The sequence below is a fragment of the Dromiciops gliroides genome, chromosome 5, assembly GCF_019393635.1.
Source record: "Dromiciops gliroides isolate mDroGli1 chromosome 5, mDroGli1.pri, whole genome shotgun sequence".
NCBI classification, from domain to species: domain Eukaryota; kingdom Metazoa; phylum Chordata; class Mammalia; order Microbiotheria; family Microbiotheriidae; genus Dromiciops; species Dromiciops gliroides.
The window spans coordinates 249,811,262-249,833,399 of record NC_057865.1 but is presented as its reverse complement, the minus strand read 5'-3'; the positions used below and the strand labels follow the sequence as shown (position 1 = coordinate 249,833,399).

At 36.0% G+C, this 22,138-nt stretch overlaps 1 protein-coding gene across 7 annotated transcripts in view; it reads left to right on the top strand.

Annotated features, from left to right (window-relative positions):
* OSBPL8 (oxysterol binding protein like 8) overlaps positions 1–22,138 on the top strand; it is a 216,534-nt gene that overhangs the window by 160,273 nt on the left and 34,123 nt on the right. For all 7 annotated transcript variants that reach the window (XM_043966291.1, XM_043966292.1, XM_043966289.1 and 4 more), the window contains 9 exons: positions 329–532; positions 4,283–4,367; positions 6,121–6,292; positions 7,946–8,183; positions 8,818–9,002; positions 10,875–10,956; positions 11,261–11,359; positions 13,798–13,894; positions 17,696–17,794. In XM_043966291.1, the coding sequence (XP_043822226.1) occupies positions 329–532; positions 4,283–4,367; positions 6,121–6,292; positions 7,946–8,183; positions 8,818–9,002; positions 10,875–10,956; positions 11,261–11,359; positions 13,798–13,894; positions 17,696–17,794 (1,261 nt within the window). The remainder of the gene's footprint in view (positions 1–328; positions 533–4,282; positions 4,368–6,120; positions 6,293–7,945; positions 8,184–8,817; positions 9,003–10,874; positions 10,957–11,260; positions 11,360–13,797; positions 13,895–17,695; positions 17,795–22,138) is intronic.

Here is a 22,138-nt window from a genome sequence, read left to right as displayed (position 1 = left end):
TCATAGAGCATGTACATCTGATGAGAAAATAGAGAAAGATTCGAGTTTAATTTCTGATTTCAAAATTTAACTTGGGTATAACCCTTGAACAATAAATGCTTGTCATTGCCAAGGAACAGAGTATCTAGGGAATTGAATTTTGCTGCTGTTGTTTACTCACAAGAATTAAATTTTAAAACATTGACATTGCTTCTTAAATTTACACATAAATTTGCCAGCATCTAACTTGTATTCTACATTTCTCATGAAATGAGAAATCTGTTTTCCTACAGATTTTCTGCAGATGTTCTACATTTGTATTTTATATTTTACATTTGTTTGTCCACAGATTCGTGGTACACTTAAGAGCTGGACCAAGCTTTGGTGTGTGTTGAAACCTGGAGTGTTGCTGATTTATAAAACCCAAAAAAATGGTCAGTGGGTGGGAACAGTGCTTCTGAATGCCTGTGAACTTATTGAGCGGCCATCCAAAAAGGATGGCTTTTGTTTCAAACTTTTCCATCCTTTGGAACAGTCCATTTGGGCAGTTAAGGTAAGAATGAAGTTGGTTGATACTAGATAAAAGGTAGGAATTAAAACTCTAAGAATAGTGCTGAGCAGAAATCAATATGTAAAAATTCATTTAATGATTATTTTAGTCATAGCTTCCATATTCCTGTTTCTCTGCTTTTACATATGCATTCTCTCTCATTGGAAATATTCTTCATGACTCACCAATATGGCTTCTTCAGTCTGCCCCAAGATCTAAATCAATATTCAGCCAGAAATTGTTTTCATTTACTCCCACTCATATTGCTCCTTTATATTTCCTTTACATTTATAGATTCAATTTGTACCATATTACATTTGTGAGTGTGTTGCTGTATAATATTGTTATTTTATTTGTGAATGTGGGTTTTAACTAGATCACAAAATTAAGCATAAAACTTTTGGATTTTTCTCTACTCTCTTTTACACCTGTTCTCCCTTGCATCCCCATTGGTGCCTTATATAGCATTCATAAACATTAGGTACTCAATAATTGCTTGATTAAAAATTGAATTTATTTACTTTATTTGAAAATTTTTTGACCAGACCTATGATTTCACTGATATAAGGAACTTATTAATTAGGAATCTTTTCTACCAATACCAATTCTCACCTGCTTTTCAATTTGTAGTGCTGGTAAGTCACCTAGGATGCTGAGCACTTAAGTGACTTGCACAGGGTCACACAGACAATTTGTGTCAGGAGTGGGACTTAAACCTGGGATTTCTCAGTTGACTTTCAAGACTGGCTGTTTTTATTGTTGTTTGTTTTTCGTGTTTTTCTGCTTTGCCGTACTACCTCTTATTACTAATATATCTTCATGAAAACTATTGGCACTTGGACTAAAGGTGCCATCAGGAACAGTCTAAATCACTGTCCATGTAAAACAGTTACATTTTTTAGCAACCCAAGGGGCTTCGGTCCTCTAAAGCAGATGAGCTGGCCATCTACTGAGGGCTAAGTAGGACTAACTCTACTTAGACAATACTTTGTTTTACTATATTCTTTTGTATACTTTGTATTATTATGTACTTTTATCATGCACATGGGTTGTAGCATTTCAGTCTGGGTACTTTGGAAACAGCTGCCCTGACCCTCTCATTTTATAAATTGTAAGTTGAATCACCATGGACATTCAGTGACTTGCCAACATCACACCTGTATTGAGTAGTGCAGCTGGAACTCAAAGCCATCTTCTCTAATAACAAGTCCAGCACTCTACCCCACCTCAGCTGAGAATGTAAATTTTAGTAACTTTTAAAACCTAGCATGCAGATTTGTAGGAATGTAGAGTTTACCATTGTTCTCACTTTTGAGATGATTTTTTTTTTTCAACAAAATTTCATGCTCTAGGACCTCTGAGATTCCTATGCTGTGTGTTTCTGATATAAAGAAAAACTTCTTTTCCCTCATTGCCTTATATCCATTCACTTGTCAAGTCGTCTATTCTACATTTCTATACCCACTGTCTTGATCCTAATTCATCTGTTCATCATTTCCTCTCTTTTTCTCTTGTAATAACTTCCTAATTGGTTTCCCTGATTCTAGTCCTTTTTCTCAACAATCTATCTTCTACCACGTGCCAGAATAATATTACTAAAATGTAGATCTGGCCATGCCATTCCTCTACTCGAATCGTAAAAGACCAAGAGGATAAAATACAAAGCCCTCACCTTGGCATTTAAAGCCCTAGCTCCTCTCATCTTCCTCTCTGGTCTTATTTCAGAGTTCTTCATGAATTTTCCATCTGAGCCTGGCCAAGCAGATCCCTCTTTATGCTTAGATAGTACCCTTTGTCCGGAATGTGCTCCAGTTTTACCCTTTACCTTTTAGATTCCCTGGTTTCCTTCAAAGAATAGCTCTTGCTGACTACCTCTGTATGGCTCTCTACCCAGCTACCCAGCTACCCATCTAGATATCGAGCTGTGCCCCTTCTGAAATTTTGTACATGTTTTTTATTTACTTACTTGGGTACATGTAATATCTTTCTAGAAGAATTTAAGTTCTTTAGAGGCAAGGTATTTTGTGTTTCTTGGGGGGGGGGTGTTAGGAGGGGAAGAATGTGGAAGGGGGCTAATCACAGGGCCTAACCCAGTGTCCAGTGCATAGACACTTAATAAATATTTGTTTAATTGAATCTTGAACTAGAATGTTATTTAGCAATTACAAAAACTTGTAGTAATTGAAGGCTTTTTTCCAGCACTTAGCATTGATTAGGTTCATATTGTGTGACAGGCACTGTGCTAATTGACTGTTTGCCTTTTGTCATTTTATCAGTATTTTTGTTGACAGCCAATGTTCTCAAAAACATCTGGGGAAAAAGAGGCAGGGAAGAAGGACAGATTTGTGTCTGTTTGACACTGTTACAAAACTTGGAACTGACTGTTCAAGCATTATGAAGTCAATGGTTTGGGTCTCAAAGGCAGAACTAACCCATACTTTTATTTCAGACCTATTTGAAAATCTTCAGTTTTTTTGTGGGGTTAGTTGATGGAATATTGGTTTTTTCACTTTCTCTCTCTTGTTCTAATCCATCAACTTTTGTTTCTTAAACTTAAATATGCTTCATAAACTCCCCCTACTCCTTGAATAAATCCTCTAGGATTTTTAGTTTTTGATTTGATGACCTTTCTGAATGAGTTTTGATCCCTTCTAGTAAAAATTCTGCCTGTTTTATTGAAGCCCTGCTGTGCATTTAATCCTTAGATTTCCTTCCCAGATAAATGACCTTGCCTACTCATTATAATTCCTTCTGTCTCCATTCAATTCAGGATCTCATGACACTTTAAATTGTTTTAACTGGTAGGATTAGGTGTTAGAAAACCTTTGACTATTAATACTTTCTGTTATGGAGAGGCAGCATAGAAGAGTGGAAAGACTGGTTCTGAAGCTGGAAGCCCTGGGTTTAGATCTCAAGTCTGATGCTTACTATGTGACCTTATACGAGTCTCATAGCTTCTCTGGCTCTCACTTTCCTCATCTGTAAAATGAGGGGGTTGGACCAGATGGCTTCTCAGAACACTTCCAGCTCAAGTTTCATGAAACTCTGTGGAAATTACTTGGTACTACATCTTATGTTGTGTTATTTCTCACCAAATAAAAATGCTTTCTTTTTTCCCTTTCCTAAAACAACACATTATGGTTTCTATCATATGTCTTTAAAAACACAATTTTCAGTTGTTATGAAATGAGGGAATCTTCATGCCTTCTTCAACCCCCTTTAAGATTAATTTAACTCTTTTCATCCATCTAATTTGTAACCACATTTCTATCTTTTTTCTCAATACATTAATACAGTAAAAGTATGCTTAAAGACCTTAAAAATTGTACAGTGTTCTTAATCTTGTTATTATTACGGAGTACTGTAGAACTAGAATTTTGGGTTAAACTCACATTTTACTAACTAAAATGAACTTGGGAAGAATAAGTTGGGTTTCTTTTAGTTATAACTAGAGATAAAGTTTATCAGGGTTTAGAGAACAAGTCAGTTGCTATGTCTATTATAAAAGATGTTTTCATAGAAAAAAAATTCTCTAACAACACCTGTTTGATTTAGAAAGCTAAAATTCTAGTAAAAAAGATCACTTTCTAGTTCATCAGGTATTTTTGTATAATCATGTTAAAATTGTAGGAAGCATTTTTTCATACATCATAAACCCCCAAATTAGCATCCTTTACGTATAAGCAATAATAAATGATTAGAAATGAAGATTGGCATCTTCTTAAACTACATTTGTTTTCCTTATATTTTAAGGGCCCAAAGGGTGAAGCAGTTGGATCTATAACTCAGCCATTACCTAGCAGTTATTTGATCATCCGAGCCACTTCAGAATCAGATGGTAAACGCCTTTTCTTTTTTTCCTCTTTTTTTTTGGGGGGGTGGTGGTGAGCCAATTGGGATTAAGTGACTTGCCCAGGGTCACGCAACTAGTAAGTGTCAAGTGTCTGAGGCCGGATTTGAACTCAGGTCCTCCTAAATCCAGGGCTGGTGCTCTATCTACTGTGCCACCCAGCTGTCCCTGCCTTTTCTTTTTTATTTCTTTTTTAAGACTTTTTTGTAAGATTTGTTCTTATAGAATTTGGAAAATATATGAATTATAAACCTTTTATCCAGTACAACAATTATATTGTTAAACTGTAAAATCTGTTCATTTTATTTTAGCCTATTGGTTTCATGCCACTTAATAGAGAAACAAGAAGCAATCTAATAGGGTAGTGAACTTAGCAACCAAGAGTATCTTTATTTTAAATATCTTCACAAAGCTGAATTTCAGAAAGTTAAAAAAAATCCAAACTAAACTGATTTAAAATGTGAAAGGTAGAATTGAGGAGCAAATTAACTTTTTTTAAGAAAAAGTTTTTTAAGGAAATTCTTTTAAAACAATATTTGCCTCATTGAGCTAGCCTTAAATTGTGCTAGAATCAATATAGTGTGTGGTGGTTTTTTTACATAAAAATGTAGGATATTTATCTTAAATGTGATATATGCACAATGTTATGGTGTTCGGGTAAAATCTATAACATGGCAGTCAAAAGAGCTAATTTCTTCCTATGGTATAATTACTTTAAAGAGTAGATTTACTGAATTATTTGATAGTCTTTCCCAGTATTAAGGTAAAAAGTAATGGTAAGTAAATGTTTAAAAGCTAGATGGGCTCTTATATTTAAAATTTTTTAATATTTTATAGGGTAATATATTTATATAGTGTTTTACAATTTACGGTGTTGTTTTGTATATTACTTCCTTTAATATGTAGCTATATTAGCTGTAAGGTTAAAAGGTTTCTTTAAGGTCCCTCCCATTTAAAGATCCTAAGTTCCCTGTTTTACACGTCCTCAAGGAAACTTGAGCACTAGTGAGGGCACGTGCTTTGTCCGAGTTTGCGTAGCTGGTAAGTTGCTGAGCCAGTTCAAGCTCAGGTCTTCTAACCCTAACCCAAGTTCAGAGCTCAAAGTTGCCTCAAAGTCAAGCTACTGTCTCAGCAGCCCCAGAGCACAACCTATAATGTGGGAACCTTTGATAGACTGTATTTTAAAATTTCTCATTGCAAAAGTATAAAAACCAGATAGGTATAGTATCTGAAAAATACTTTATAACTTAAAATAAATAACCTCTTTAGGAACTGGGACCTACCTGTGATTCGACTGGTATAGGGAAACTCCTAGGTAAGAAAACTCCTCTACCAATGCAAGTTTGCACATAGGCTTCAATTTACAGTCTTAGGAAATTGCTTAGAGGACTCAGAAAGGTCAGTGACTTAGTTGTCCAGGACCAAACAGCCAATATAGATCACAAGCAGAGCTCGAACCCAGTTCTCCTTGACTTACTTCAAGGTCAACTTTCTCTTTATCCTTTACACCACATTGATTCTCACTTGGAGCTATAAAGTTAATGAATCAGTGCTAGAATAAACTAAGATAAAATAGAAACTATATCACAGTTTTAAGGGGAAAAAAAAATTGTATTTCATTAACTTTTGACAGGGTCAGTTCCTCAGTGAAAAATAGCATATTTTCATGGCTAATACTTAAATTAAAAAGGATACTAGTGTTGGAGTTTAATTACACTAAACAATCTACACATTCCTTCAGGCAGGTGCTGGATGGATGCTTTGGAATTGGCTTTGAAATGTTCCAGTCTTCTTAAACGCACAATGATCAGGGAAGGTAAAGAACATGACCTGAGCATGTCGTCGGAAAACACACATGTGACTTTCTATGGCTTGTTACGTGCTAACAATCTCCACAGTGGTGACAACTTCCAGTAAGTAGACGCAGCCGCCAGGCTCGGCAGCAGTGTGAAAAGTAGTGTTGCTCACCGGGCTGGCTGGGAGACAACCCAAATATGAACGAAAACTTGTTTAGTTGCTGCTGCTCTCAAGTGAAATTTCTTGTTGGCTAGCAAAGCAGAAACTTGGTGGGCTTACTTCAGCTAGATCTTTGTGGGTAACATGTAGAAAACACAATATTGCTTCCTTCCAGGTCCCAGCAGCTGGCCTGATACTGCCTAACTCTCCTTTTGGCAATAAGTTATTTCTTGAAAGACAAGAATATTGTACTGTGCTTTTCTCCATCAGGCCTAGGATCAAGGATGTCTTATTCTTGCCTTACTTGATTTGACGCAGTGGTTTTTTTAAGCTTTATTCTCTGTAACCTCACAATTCAGAATTTGTTAGAGAGGCAAACACAATCAGAAAACCTGTGCTTGAATCCTAGTTTTGCTACTTTTACTACCAGCGTGACCTTGGTTAAGTTATTGGAGCTTCATGGCCTGGGCGTTGGTTCTTCAGTTCTAAAATGAGGGGTTAGACAGGATGGTCTCTAAAATTCAAGCCCTGAGTCCCATGATACTTGTACCACCTGCTTTTCAGGGTTATTGTGAGGAAGGTGTTTTGCAAACCTTAAAGCATTTGAGTGCCCTCTTTTGCTCTGCTGCTTTGTAGCATGGAAGTGATTTTAGGCTCTTGAAGGCTATGCCAGGAGAATAGTAGTTTGGAAAGGTCCTTTCAAACTAGAACCACTTTGAGAATAGGTCTGGTGCTGGACTGTGTGTCTCTTTGTTGTCCAAAGAGCATCAGCCTAGATAACTCAGTTCTAAGAAGGTCCTCGCCAGGTTGGTTACAAGGGGATGAATTTTTCAGTTACAATAACTCATGAAGACTAACTACTAAGTTTTAGAGGCATTGTAATCTGTATCTGTGGAGGAACACTCACACCAATGAAATGATATAGATCTTTGAGGTGTAAAACACCATGTAAATGTGAAATATTATTCTTATAATCATTATTAATAAGAAATCCCATGATGCCCAGGGCCTGGAGTAAGGAACTTACTTCACAACCTGTCGTTGCCAGTGCCTATTCAGCAAGAAACAGGATGAGCATTTCTCAGGCTGTCGTAGTGGCAGTTGTGCTTCACATTAGAGAGTCAGAGTCAGGCTGGATGGCTCTAAGTCTCTTTTGAGAAGCCTGAGTAGCAAAGTTTTGTATATTTGGGCAGCTGCCAAATTGTAAGTTTTAAGACATATAAAAATATCATATTAATAGCAGCTGGCACTTATACAACATCGGTTATGTTTCAGGGACAGTGTTAAGTGCTTTACCGCTGTTATACCATTTGATCCTCACGACCCTGGTAGGTAGGTAGGTGCTATTATTATCCACATTTTACAGTTGTGGAAACTGAGGCACACACAGATCGAGGAACTTGCCCAAGGTCATACGGTGTTTGAGGTCAGAGTTGAACTCCACTTTTCATGACTCTAAGACCAAGGCTCTATGTTCTTGTGCCATCTTAGATCCTAAACTACCCAGTATGTTTTTAAATTGTTGAATATTAGAAAGAGATGGTTTTATCTTTGTCAAAAATGAAACTTTTTTCTTCTTTACTTGTACTCTTATTTCCCTCCTCCCTCAGATTAAATGACAGTGAAATTGAACGACAGCATTTTAAGGACCAAGATATGTACTCTGATAAATCTGATAAGGAAAATGATCATGAACACGATGAATCTGACAATGAGGGAATTGGGAAAAGTGAAGAAAGCGATACAGATACATCAGAAAGACAGGATGATTCCTATATTGAGCCTGAACCCACTGAACTTCTGAAAGAGACTACTTATACAGAACAGAGCCACGAAGAACTTGGAGAGGTAAGAACTGCAGTTAATTGTCAAATGTTTTGGTTTGTAACATTTGGGGACTTTATGAAAGGAAGTTGGGAAATATGTTGACACCAACTGTGAGTCCTCTTGCTTGTTTTTAATCAAAGGAGACGTTTGCATGATTTCTATTTGAATACAGAATTTCTGCCTGTATTTGTTTTACACAGTTTAGTAATCTGTAGGATACTTCAGGAAATAATTTATCCAATATTCTTTTAAAAATGAGCATTTAAAGTTTTCTGACTGTCATAAATAGGACACTACTTGGTGATGGTGATATTTAAGGCAAATAGCAAAAAAAAAATAAAAACCTTCATTCATATTCTTACTCTTATCTGTGTACGAATGCATATGTGTATATTCGTATTAAAATCAACATAGAATAATTCAATGTAATAAATGCATTTTGTAATATATTTTCAATTTCAGTCCTTTTAGTACTTAATGACATTTGTTTTTTATTCATTTTAATAACTATTGTATTTATAAGCTAAAGAGCTTCTATTTTACAAGAATAATTTATCCATTATATATAGAGAATATTTTTCACATATAAACTACTCAAACATCTTTGTGTTTAAAGTAAGTGGAGTATTTCAGTAGTTTTATTTAATTGTTGAAGGCAGGTGAGGCTTCTCAAACAGAAACTGTATCTGAAGAAAACAAAAGTCTTATATGGACACTACTGAAACAAGTTCGTCCAGGCATGGACCTGTCCAGGGTTGTTCTGCCTACATTTATCTTGGAACCTCGTTCTTTTCTGGATAAACTCTCTGATTACTACTATCATGCAGATTTCCTCTCTGAGTAAGTGAATTCATATTTCTTAAAATATAAAAGACTTATTAATATTTCAGTTAATTCTCTGAAGTGGCACTCTAAATTCTGCCTTTCTAAATAATTTGATTATAAGACGAGCATTATACCTTCTCTCCCACACATTTTGGGGATTTTTTTTTCTGAATGCAAAGAAAGAGCAGCATACTTAATAATTCTGGCAAGCAGGATAAGCACCAGGATAAACAGCATGAAAGGTGCCCTCAAGTCAACTTTTTAGACAGATTCAATTAAACAGAGGAGACCTCAGAAAGAGGTCAGATAGGGAGGACTCTCTTCTTTGGTGAAGACTTTAGGACAGTGGTTGGGAATATAGGTTAAGGAAGTGTGCTACCTCTTAGTTCTTTAATTTTTCTCGCTAATTAGGTTCGAAGCTCTTAGGTGTCAATTCCATGCTAGTCATTTTTGTTGTCATTTCTAGTATACACATCCTTTGCAGAGAAAATAGAAATTAAATAAGAATTGAACCTTCTCCTCCCATCAGTCATTGTCCCAGTCTCCTCAAGCAATAGTCCTGGCCTTCCTTCCTTCCTTCCTTCTTTCTCTCCAAGTAGGACTCTAAAAAAGGGGTGGGGAGAAACTATTGTATTTGTCTTTCACTTCTCTTGCTGACTATAATTCCTTCTGATTTGTATCACGGCTAACACAAGCTGTTTTTATGGGACTATGCTAGGCTCTAGTTTATCCTCTGTTACCTAGCCTGGCTGTGCCCTTCTGTACATTTATTTTTTAAAAATCTAAGTTCACTGTGCATCCACATTAGTCTTTTTGCACAAGTTCCCCTTTTACTCCTCATTGGAAACATTTCCCTTTGTGTCTTCAGAATTTACATCTCAAACATCTCTCATCTGGGGCTGACTTCCCCAGGTTTATAGGATTCTTCTTATTTTCCCTCTGAAAACTAAAGGATTATTTAAAGGTTTGTAGGTATATACTAAATTTTTCCATTAATCTAACAAAATAAGCTTTCAGAAACAAATCACTTTCTGCTTAGCTGAAGATTTGAATTTTTATTTAAAAGAAGAATTAAACTTAGAGGGCAGGGGCAGCTAGGTGGCACAGTGAATAGAGCACCGGCCCTGGAGTCAGGAGGACCTGAGTTCAAATGTGACCTCAGACACTTAACACTTACTAGCTGTGTGACCCTGGGCAAGTCACTTAACCCCAATTGCCTCACTAAAAAAAACAAAAAACAAAAAACTTAGAAGGCAGAGCTGAGATCACCAAGTGAAAGTTACAGGGAGGCATATTTCAGCCTAATAGGAAATAATTTACTAATGGTTAAAGCTCCCTAAAAATGGAATAATATACTTTGTGAGAAAGTTAAGTTTCCCAAAAGACTCAAAATATGGAAAAGTTAACTGTTTTCTTCTTCTTTTGTATTTGTCTTATACATTGTACTTATTTCTCCAAATAAGGTCTTTGTCTTCTAAGTTGTAACACTGTTTTCTAAGAAAGTACTGTTTTTGGTAGTATTTGCTCTCCTAAAGAGTAACTGAAGTATATACTATAGTTAGATTGTATTTCATTACTTTAAAGAATAATGCAAACTGTGTCATTCAGTGACTTTTCAGTAGTACTTATCAATTTTGATGGACTCTTTTCTTCAATTTGTGACATCATAATAATCTTCAGATTGCCAAGTGCCTTTCACAGAATTGGTTTAAACTTATGTAAATCATTCTGGAAAATAAACTAATATAACCACATTTCCTCATTGTTTAAATATTATGAACAGAATTTTTCATTATGTTACGTTTCAACTCAGTATTGTTGCTTAAATAGGTTAATTAAATAAAACTCACAATTTAGTCAAGTTATGTTACTTTTCTCACTTTGTAGGGCATCTCTTGAAGAAAATCCTTATTTTCGCTTGAAAAGAGTAGTGAAATGGTATTTGTCAGGATTCTATAAAAAGCCAAAGGTAATTTGCCCATTATTATTTGTTTAGTACTGTATATCTTTCAGGTTTTTTTTTTTAAAGAGGTATCTTTGTTTCTTATCAATTTTATTATTAAGCATCTTTGGTTTATTAGAATGTGTCTTTGCTTCCTAATATTATGGTTAATGTCATTATGTAATATAATTATAATCATGTCAAATAACGGTCATTAAATGCCTACTGCCACATGAAATGTTAAACCGTTTTCCTCTTTAGAGATGGCATCTACATGACAAACTTCTAAACCTGTCTTGAAGCTTATATTCTGCCTTTTTTTTTTCTTTAGGGATTAAAGAAACCATATAATCCTATACTTGGTGAGACTTTCCGCTGTCTCTGGGTTCATCCAAGGACAAACAGCAAGACTTTTTATATTGCTGAACAGGTATGGACAACATATCCTGTAAAACAAAACTGACTTTGAAGTCAGTGAGCTATTTTTGAAGAAAATTATTGGTGAAAATAATTTTTTTCTAATAATATTCTGGCTAAAAACAAAAGGTTATGGATGTTTAGTAAGTAAACAGGCTTTTACCTTTTTCAGTTGTAAATGTAATTTTCTTAAAAGCACTACTACAATAGCTATGGAAGTTATTCAGTAAAAAAAAAAAAGTAAATAAAATTATTTCCCAGCCTTAAAATAGCATATCTTATGACTTGCCTGACTTCTAGTGCTGACCTTATAGAGATTCATTTCTCAGATTATTTATTTATTGCCTTTGTAAAAAATACCTCAACATATATCTCATATTTTTTTTAAATAAAAGAATATCCTGTATCACCTGTAAAAAGGGTCCTCTTTGATGTACCCTAAGGACAGCCTAATAATTCCAATTCAATTGATTATGTTCTTCCTGTTTGACACATTGTAAAGAGTATTTATTGATAAGTTTATCTAAACCCCAAATGTTTTGTCACTGTGTTGTTCTTTACTTGGAAATTTCGTTCCATATGCTAGTGGCTAGGTGCCTGAATGGCTAGAGCGCTGTCTTTGTTGCTCAAGTATGTCCTCAGATACTTGGTAAGTCACATGACCATTCTGGGCCTCAGTTTCCTCATCTGTAAAGTGAGGATTGGAGTAACACTATTGGAGACCATAAAGCGCTACATATGTGCTAATTATCGTTGGTTTTGTACTCTCTTCTTTTTTGATGGACTTCCTCTCATCTTTAGACAAATGTACTTTTCATGAAGGTTACATTAAAATTGTGTATAAATTGATTTTTTAAAATAAGCAAATATGTTTTTACTGGGTGAGCTTTCTATTTGTAGAGATTATTTTGCTTAAGTCAATGATTATTTCCTAATTTGTATAGGTTAGGATTTTAATTTCATTTATTTCCATTCCTGTTGCTACCATCCTACTTCATTCCCTCAACACCTTATGTCTTGACCACTTCAGTAGAGTCTACTGCCTGATCATCCTGTCTTTGGCCTCCTATTCCAGTCTGTGAGCTTCCTGCAGACTCGTATTTCTAAAGCAGTCTCTTGATCATATCATTCCTGTGATCAAAAATCTTCAATGGGTCCTCTTTCTTAAAAATCTAAAACTTTAATCTGGTATGCCATACTTTCCATATTTTAGCCCAACCTGCTATTCAGTATTTAATCCCAATTAATTTATTGAACCCTTGACTCCCAGACTAACTGATACATATCTTATTCATTATTTCTTTCTTTGATACTTTTAAAATGCAACTTTCTTCTTGACCTTCTGGATCTGATCTTTTATGCTTATTCAAATTCTGCTCATCTTTCAGAACCTGGGTCAGATCCTTTCTTATCTGTAAAGCTTTCTCAGGTGACTCTAGCCCATTTTCATCTTCCTTTATCTTAACTCCTGTTGCTGTTATTGTAATTAATCACATAGGTGTAATTGACTCATTGTACTTACATTGTATGTGTTTAATCATGTATTATTTTATACCTCTTAGACTGTTTTGTTCTACCTATTATCATTGATTGTTTAACATTGTATGCATTTATTTTGTTTTTCTAACTAGACTATAAATGTCTTGGGCAGAGGGCCATGTCTTTTTATTTCTTGGTATTCCCATTAGCACTTAGCAGGGTGTCTTGTACATAGCAAGTATTTAATTAAATGTATGTTCAAGTACACCAAATTAGACCTATTTAGTACATAATTAAAAGCTAATAATGTTTTCTTTGTCCTTCATCTGTATAGCCAGCAAATGCTTTGGAGGTAGTGTGATAGTGAGAGGCAGTATGTTAGAGTGAATGAGTGCATTTGGAGTCAGAGAACCTGGGTTCAAATCCTGCTTCTACCACCTAAGTGGACTTTGGATCTCAAATGCCTCATCTTTAAATGAAGGGAATGAACTCGATGTTCCTCAGTGAACATAAGATCCCTTGTACCAAAATCCCACAAACCTACAACTTAGCAAATATCATTATCTAGCATTGATTTCATTTTAGGAAGCAGATAACACATGATTTTGAAGTAGGGAAGTTGCTTGTACAGAAAAATCACAGTTAGGAGAGCTGAGCCAAGTGTCCTGGCTTGACCTTGAACCAAGAGTTGCTTCACTACTCTGGGCCTTACATGGTTTAACCATAATGGCCAAGGTTTCGTCTCTCTCTAACCTTCTGTAATTCTAAGCAGGTGTAGCTTCAGCAGTGTTTTCATTGATTTTCTAGAACCTTTTCAGTTTTACATGAAGACTTGAACCACACAGTTTTTATACATGGTCTCTTTTGAATGTCTTTTCTAGACTATACTTCTAGGAGTTAACTAATAAACTTAAGATGATACAGCATGGTAATACATGTTTATATTATTATTTTTCCTGTTGTGTTCAATAGGTGTCCCATCACCCACCTATTTCTGCCTTCTATATTAGCAACCGAAAGGATGGGTTTTGCCTTAGTGGTAGTATCCTGGCCAAGTCCAAGTTCTATGGTGAGTTCGTATTCAACTTTAGCTAGTCAGAGTTTGGTTATCTTTCATACCTCAAATTTCTAGTGCCTTTGTATAGTTAATGTTCATTTCATCTACCAGATTTACTTGGATGACAGGTGTACCTTTTGTGCTGGTTTTATCAGTCCACAGCTAGAGGTATGATCCTCCTTATGTAAGAATGACCATTATGCAGTTATAAATTCCCCACAAACAGCTTAGGATAGGTATTGAGCAGAGCTCCTTTATCTCCAGTTTTATCAAGTTGTGGCTTCTCTCTGACTAGTGAGCCTTGGTCCACGGATAGGTTAGCTGGACTAGTAAAGTTTGTAATCAGAGAGAGAAATCATTTAAGTGAGTAAAATGCCTTCATCCAAGGAAAGAAGTCCCAGTTTTAGAGGAGGGGGATGGATGGGCTTATAGTTAGTTTCCTCAGGTTTGTGGAAAAGACAGGCAGTCCTTTTAAGTTTCCAGGGCTTCTGTATAAGGAGGTAACTCCAGTCCCTTCTTTTCTCTTCCTATTCTTATTATATAGGGTATTGGGTATGGTCTGAGGAGTTGGGTGTGTTGTGTGGATAGCACAGGATGAAGGGAGGAGAGGAAGGAGAGCTGCTTATCATTGTGATTCTGCAAAATTTTGCTACTGTGAAAAGGGTGGAATTTGGCTAGGTCTTTGTTAGTTAGCAGCCCGTTTTACAATATTCGATAGGATTTTTTGCATAGCTTATATTTTCTAATAAATCAGTGCCAGAGGGAGCAATATCAGAAAATTTTAGGCAAGTTAGATAGTCTTTATAGGAGATCTTTTTAACTCTATTTTCTCTTTTGAAATAGACATGTGAAGGCTATGTAATTTACGACATGTTTTCTGCAAATAAATGTAGATTAGATATATGGAATTTTGAGTTTATAGATTAGAGTAAAACTTAATTTTATGAAAAGCTAAAACCTTTGATTTTGTATATTTCATTCAGAATAATATGTTAGGTTGTAAGATGCACTGGGCAAATATGGTATTGTGACTTAGTTTGATAAACACAAATGGAAGAAGAATAGCTAAGTTCTAGTAGCCACAAATTGGGAATTAGGCCATTGACTAATTCTAATAGTCCAGTTAGGGGATGGAATGACCAATAACAGAGGAAAAAATCACCACAGAGAAGCAAACTGTAGTTAGAAACTACAGCGCCCAGCCAGCAACATGCTTCTTATCTCCTTAAATAACTGTTATGTCATTCTTTTCAATCCAATGATATTTGTGTCTCACTGTTATATTTGAAATGATAAGAGATACCAAGGAAAAAATAGGGTTTTCTTTGTTTAAAATGGGTCTGTTTCTTAAAGTAAGGAATAGTTGTGAGGAAATCCTAAGTGTTAGGGCTTAAAATCCTTAAAATCTAAACAGATTGACTGGTGGAGAAGAAACACTTAAACTTTAGTCAGACTAGAAGGAGATTCTTTCACAGTAGTGAAAATAATAATGGTGTTCTCATATGCCAGCTGCTTTGTGGGTGTTAAGGAAGTTTCCCAGGCTCTTGCCCATTAGGAGTTTTCATAGATGTGGCAGTGTTAGACATATATAATATATGAGAGACATATAAACAACCATATGAAAATGATGCTCTTATTGAATATCTGTTTTGGAAAAGGACTAATATAGTGTATGTAATGCTTATGTAGATTAATATATAGTGGAAAATGAGAAGGATATTTTCTGAGCTGTCATTTAACAACAGCAAACATTTAATATGTACTTTATGCTGTACTTTGTGCTTGGATACAAAGATGAGAAACTTACAGTCTAATGGAGGGAGAGAAGATGTGTGTGTGTGTACACACACACACACACACACACACATATATATATACATGTATATATACATACACACACAAATAACTTCTACAAAACAGAATATGATACATGCAGAAAGGAAGGTCTAGACAAATGAGAGGAAAATTGTGGGGAAAAGAAGGGGAACTCTCATGGAGAAAGTGGCTTCTGGATTGAACTTTAAAAGAAAGGAGATATTTGAGCAGCCCGAAACTGGTGATAGGAGAGGCAGAGAAGGATCCATTCTAGGAAAAGAGGTCAATATGAGGAAAGGCATGGATCGAGTTGTAAGCATGGTAAAACAACGCATCAGTGAGTAAACGGTCCAATTTGTCTAAAACGCAGAATATATGAGAGAGGGAGTAGTATGAAATAAGACTAGAAAGCTGGATTGGGGCTACCTCGTGAAGGATTTTGAGGGTTAATATGAGAAATTTCTTCATTAGACAAATGGGAAACTACCAAAAGTTTTTGAGTATTTGTTCGGCATCATCAGGGTGCCCCACTGCCCTGAATGCACCTGTCCTCATCTGTTCTCAGCAGTTAAGCAGGATCAAGCTTGGCTAATACTTAGATGGGAGACCTGGGGAACATCAGGGGCTGTACCAGGCTCTCTCTTGAGAAGTTACATCATACAGTAAGGAGGAATGCTGGACTGAGAGGTAAAGGACTTGGTCCAGCTCTGTAGTCTACAACCTGTGGGACCATGGGCACGTTGCTTCACCTCTCTGGGCTTCGTTTTTTCTCATCTATAAAAGGAGGGAATTAGACTAAATTCCATGCTCTATTCCTTCCGTCTCCACATCTATGTTCCTGTTAGTGGTGCCTTGTGTGAGGTTACTCTGACACTACTCTAGAGGATGCTGGGGGCAGAGGGATCAGCTGGACTGTCAGTAGTTTGGGGGAGAACTCATGGAGTACTGAACTAGAGCTGTTGTAGTGGGAATGGAAAGATAAAAATGAAGAAGAGGGAAAGGTCCCAAGTGGAATTTAAAAAACAACCAATTTGATGGCACACTGGATATAATGCAGGGTAAGGGTTGGTGGGGAGGTAGAGGAAAGATCCAATATTGAGTCAGGATCTAAAAAGTCATTTATGAGACAGATATGGGACATTTAAAATGTACTTTTTTGGGAACTTTTTAGGGAACGTGCTCTTTCAAGAAGTTTCTAAAGAACAGAGGAGAAGCTTGTTGAGTTGTAAGAGATGAAAGGCCTCTGAGTGTAGAATATATATATAAAAGAAAACATGAACTCTAGCCCAGGATTTACTTTGGTAGATAAGAGCAGATGTATTAGGAAGATTAGATTGGAAATGATGGTTTTTTCTAACCATTAGAAAGATAATTGGCATGTAAGAACATGCCAATAACATATAGAATGTAGTAATTATGGTTCCGTAGAATTGGGTAAGCAGAGGCTTTTAAAAGGACATGTAAATTTATATTAAAAAACAAACCAAAAAAACCCCACCCAAAACAAGTAGAGCTTTGTGTGTGTGCATTTGTGAAAACTCTTAAATAATCATTACTATGGTACAGGTGAAAGACTCATTTCTTAGACACCTTAAGCAAAACTTGTCTCTGCTCTGCCTGCCCCAAGGATTACACTGGAGTGTTCCTAGAGATACAATTGAGACTGAAGACTAGGTTTTGACAGATACTAGAAGTTGGCAGTTTTTATGTAAAGGAATCTTTTGCCAGTATACTTAGCAAATTTTCAGTATGACAGTAATTGTATCCTTATGTTCTTATTGGCTTTTAAAACTCTTTATTCTATTTGTAGTATATCACTACAAATATATTCACTATGTTAAATAATTTTAAATAGTCACATCTCAAAAGTGATTTCTAAATATCAAATTAGACACTATTGGAAGACAGGAGTAAGGTCAAGCTAGCTTAATTGATTTCCAGTTATTGTAAGCATATTTGGATTTATTTTGTATAATTATAATGAACTACTTCTTTCAGGGAATTCGCTATCTGCCATATTGGAAGGAGAAGCACGTTTAACTTTTTTGAATAGAGGTGAAGATTATGTGATGACAATGCCATATGCTCACTGTAAAGGTAAATATTATAAACGTTCAGAGCAAATTTGAAAAAAATGTCAGGTGAGATATTTTAAATTTCTGGAATTTTATATATTTCAAATGAGTACTGTTTGATGAATCTTGAGATAGAATCAGAGATTCACTCTGGTGAATATCATCTTCCTTAAAGTTATCCTGGAGTTTATAAACTCAATTTTGAGTTTACTGCCATTACCTGCTGGCTGTATTAGTATATAGAACCACAGAAGTTCACCAGCCACACATTTTTCTTGATCTAAACCCCACCTTTCAAAAAAAAAAAAAAAAGTGAACCATCCTGCTACTTTGATGCACTTTCTTCCCATTAATTCTTAACTTTCTTCACCTGCTTTTAGAGGTTTACTAATAACATTCATCCTCTGGTTTCTGTCCCTACCACTCTACTGTAAAAATGTTCTTTTGAAAGTTCTAATATGTCAAATCCAGTGACCCTTTTTTCAGGCCTCTAATCCTCCTTAACCTCTCTGCAGCATTTGATAACCATTCACCACCCTCTTCTTTGTGACAATATCCTCCCTTGGCTTCAGAGCCCATATTTTCTCCTGGTTCTTTGACTGTTCCTTCTCTTTCTGCTTTTCTTATTCCTCTCCTCCTCCTTCCTATGCCTTTGTGTGAGAAATTCCCTGAAGTTTTGGCAGTATTTCTCTTTTCTTTTCTCTCACCTACTACTATAATTCCAGCTGTATTTTCTACGTGGGTAATTTCAAAATGTGAACTGTTAGTCTTTACCTCCCTCCGAAGCTCTAGAAGCATGTTTCCATCTGGCTGCTAGATATCTCCACCTGGATGGCTCCAGACCTTAATGGCTCCACACTGTAGATCAGATAAGGCCCAGATCATAGCTGGCATTCAGGGTCCCACACAGTCTGACTTGAATCTACTTTTTCATCCTTCTTTGATACGATTATCCTTCACATAGTTTTTGCTGCAACCAGAGAACATACCACAAGTTATAGCACCATAGCTTTGCTGTCTTTGCTCAAGTTTTTCCTTACAATAAATGCCCACCCCCCCCTCCTTGTCCCACCTTTATATATTGCTCTCCTTTCCATTTAAAAAATCCAGTAGAGATACTGCTGCCTTCATGAAGCTAGCCCAGTTCCCCCAAGCTGGAGATCTTTTCTTACATATCTGATTTCATAGCACTTTGTACTGTGTAAACTGTGTGGGACAGTAGATAGAGCACATCTCCTGTGTAAGTTGAGTCAGGAAGACTTAAGTTCAAATCTTGCACCAGATACTTAATTGTGTGATCCTGGGCAAGTAAATCACTTAACCTCACTGTGTCTCAGTTTCTGAGTATGTAAAATGAGGATAATAGTAGCCCCTATTCCACAAGGTTGTTGTGAAGATTATGAGTTAACATATACAGAGGACATTGCAAACCTTAACATACTATATCAGTGCCATCTATCATTATGTTTATTATTATTATTATTATTTTTGGTGAGGCAGTGGGGGTTAAGTGACTTGCCCAGAGTCACACAGCTAGTAAGTGTTAAGTGTCTGAGGCCGGATTTGAACTCAGGTCCTCCTGACTCCAGGGCTGGTGCTCTATCCACTGCGCCACCTAGCTGCCCCCATTATGTTTGTTATTATCATCCTCTTATGCACTTAACATTTTCTGATTTTTATTACATCTTATCATCTTGCTAGATTTTCAACCCCTTAAAGAGAGTGACCCATGTCTTATTTTTTTATCTGTTCCAAGATTATCTGAAGTGAAATAAGCTGCTTTGTGTAGTAGTGAGTTCCCTAGTTTTTGAGGTATTTAGATCCCTTATTGGGGATGCTGTGGAGAGGATTCATGCATTGAGTAGATCCTTTAAGCTAAGGTCTCTTCCAACTCGTATGTTTTGTTATTCAATTGAAATCAGAATTCTTGTTTTGTAGTAGCTTTGTAGTTGTCACTTTCTTAAAATTTAGGGGAAATAATGCTTTTTAAATTTTGTATACTAGAGCATGGCTTTTGTGTGTCTACCAATAATAATGAAAAATATGGATCCCTCTCTGATTAACTGTCTCAGCTGTTTCCAGCATTTTCCCCTCTGAGGGTATTATCTTTTGGAATATACTTGGTTGTTGGTATAAGAAAAATGTTAATTGCTCAAAAATGACAAACTCTTGCTAAAGGGAAAAAATACATACATATATGTGTGTGTGTGTGTATATATATATATTAGTGAGGCAATTGGGGTTAAGTGACTTGCCCAGGGTCACACAGCTAGTAAGTGTCAAGTATCTGAGGCCGGATTTGAACTCAGGTACTCCTGAATCCAGGGCCAGTGCTTATCCATAAAGGGAATATTTTTAATCAAGCATAGGCTGTCTTGGGTATTTATAGAAGATGCAACTGATATACATTTCAGTTTCAGTTACAGAATTTAATTTGTTTGGTAGTGATGATCATTACATAACTTCCCCAAGATATCCTAGTCAGCAAAAGAAGTTTTTCAAGTCAATTAAACAAATATTAAGCACCTACTGTGTGCAAAGCACTGTGTTCTAGGAATACAAAAATGCCACACAGCATAGGAGCCCTCACAGAACTTACAGGTTTTTTTTGTTTTTGTTTTTGTTTTTCGTAAGGCAGTTGAGAGTTAAGTGACTTGCCCAGGGTCACACAGCTCGTATGTGTCAAGTGTCTGAGGCCGGATTTGAACGTGGGTTCTCCTGACTCCAGGGCCAGTGCTCTATTCACTGCACCACCTAGCTGCCCCTGAGCTTACACTCTTAATAGGGGAATGTGCACAAACAAATGGGCAAAAGAAAAATCCAGAAGGATTTGAGGAGGGAGGGTTAGTTTCAGTCTGAGGAACTTGAAGAAAGGGTCTTCATCTGAGTTGGATTTTGGAAGAAGAAAAAGGAGCTATTTCATTAGGTAAAACTGTAGAAGGAATTTCTTCCAGACATGAGGCAAGTGCTTAGAGATGAAATAGTATGAGTCTGAGAACAGCTAGAAACTTTAAAAAATTACCTCTTTTCCATTGTTATTTTAGTATCACCTCTTTAAATTAATCTACACATGAGAAGAATTGACATTTCATGTTTCTTTAAACATGATTGATTTTATGGAGGAGGTGTTGGAAGATCAACCATTTATTTCCTTCTCTTAAGATACAGTGGATAACTGTCAGCCTTCTTTTTTAAAGGACTATTGGGAAGATTGCCTCACTGAAGCTGTTCTTTCTGGTTTTTATCAGTCTTAGTTCTCATAGATAAACTAAACTCCTTATATAGCAGACTTTTTTTTCCATGCCTTTTCTCTGCTTGCTTCCTTTCTCAACAGAGAGGTAAAGGAATACTGGTCACTATCTTCTGTCGAAGTTGCTTTTATAGCATATAAAGAATTCTATCCTAACCATTTCTAAATTGAATAATCTCATTCCTTAGCCCTTCATCAGGGTTTTTAAACTATTTAATCCTTTGCCTCTTTTTTGATACTTCTCCCAAATTTTACAACCCTTCTTTGGCTATATAAAATCCAGAACCAGACAGAGGACTTTACTGCTAGTGGAGGGTAGGAGCGCTCCTGAGTATAATAAAGCTCCTATTTCAACATTGGTTAATTCTTTTAATGTTTGATCATAAAAGTACTATACTTCTCCGGTTTAGATATCTTTTTATCTGCATTATTACCTTGGACTCATTATTCCATATTTACAAAATCACTATATCCTTTCTTGAAGTTTTTTCCCCCAAAACTTTATTTATCTCTGTTTTATTTCATTATTTTTTTCCTGATTGCCTCTCTGGTTTTCCAGGTTCATTTAGAATTCTGATTCAAGTCTTCCAGAGTACAAGACATCAGTCTTAATCCTATAATGGTATCTGAATTTTCAAGCAGCATGCTTGACACCTTGATACTACATTTAAGGCTGACTCCAGAAAGACAGTCTTTTACTTATATTCTCTCTGGCTCTCTCCCCCCGCCTCCCCCCTCTTTTTTGTACAAGCCCATATCACTGTTTAGCTCTGCCATCTCATTCACTTTAGAATAAAATAGAAGTTTAGAACTAGAAAAGGACCTTAGAGAGGGTCTCTTTATTTGAGTGTATATTTTACTTCTCCCTGTAAGATCCTAAGCCACCTCAGGGTAAGAATTATGTCTTATTTATCTTAGTATCTCTTCCTTTACCTAGCATAATAGTAACTTTCACATAGTGAATATTTATTTAATGTTACTTGAATTACTGAATTGAATGTAATTCATTTCCCTCATTTCATAGATAAGGAAACTGAGATTCAAATAAAATGCTTTGCCCAAGGTGCCATAGCTGGTTAGTGGAAGCATTAGCCCCCAAACCCAGGCTTCCTCTTT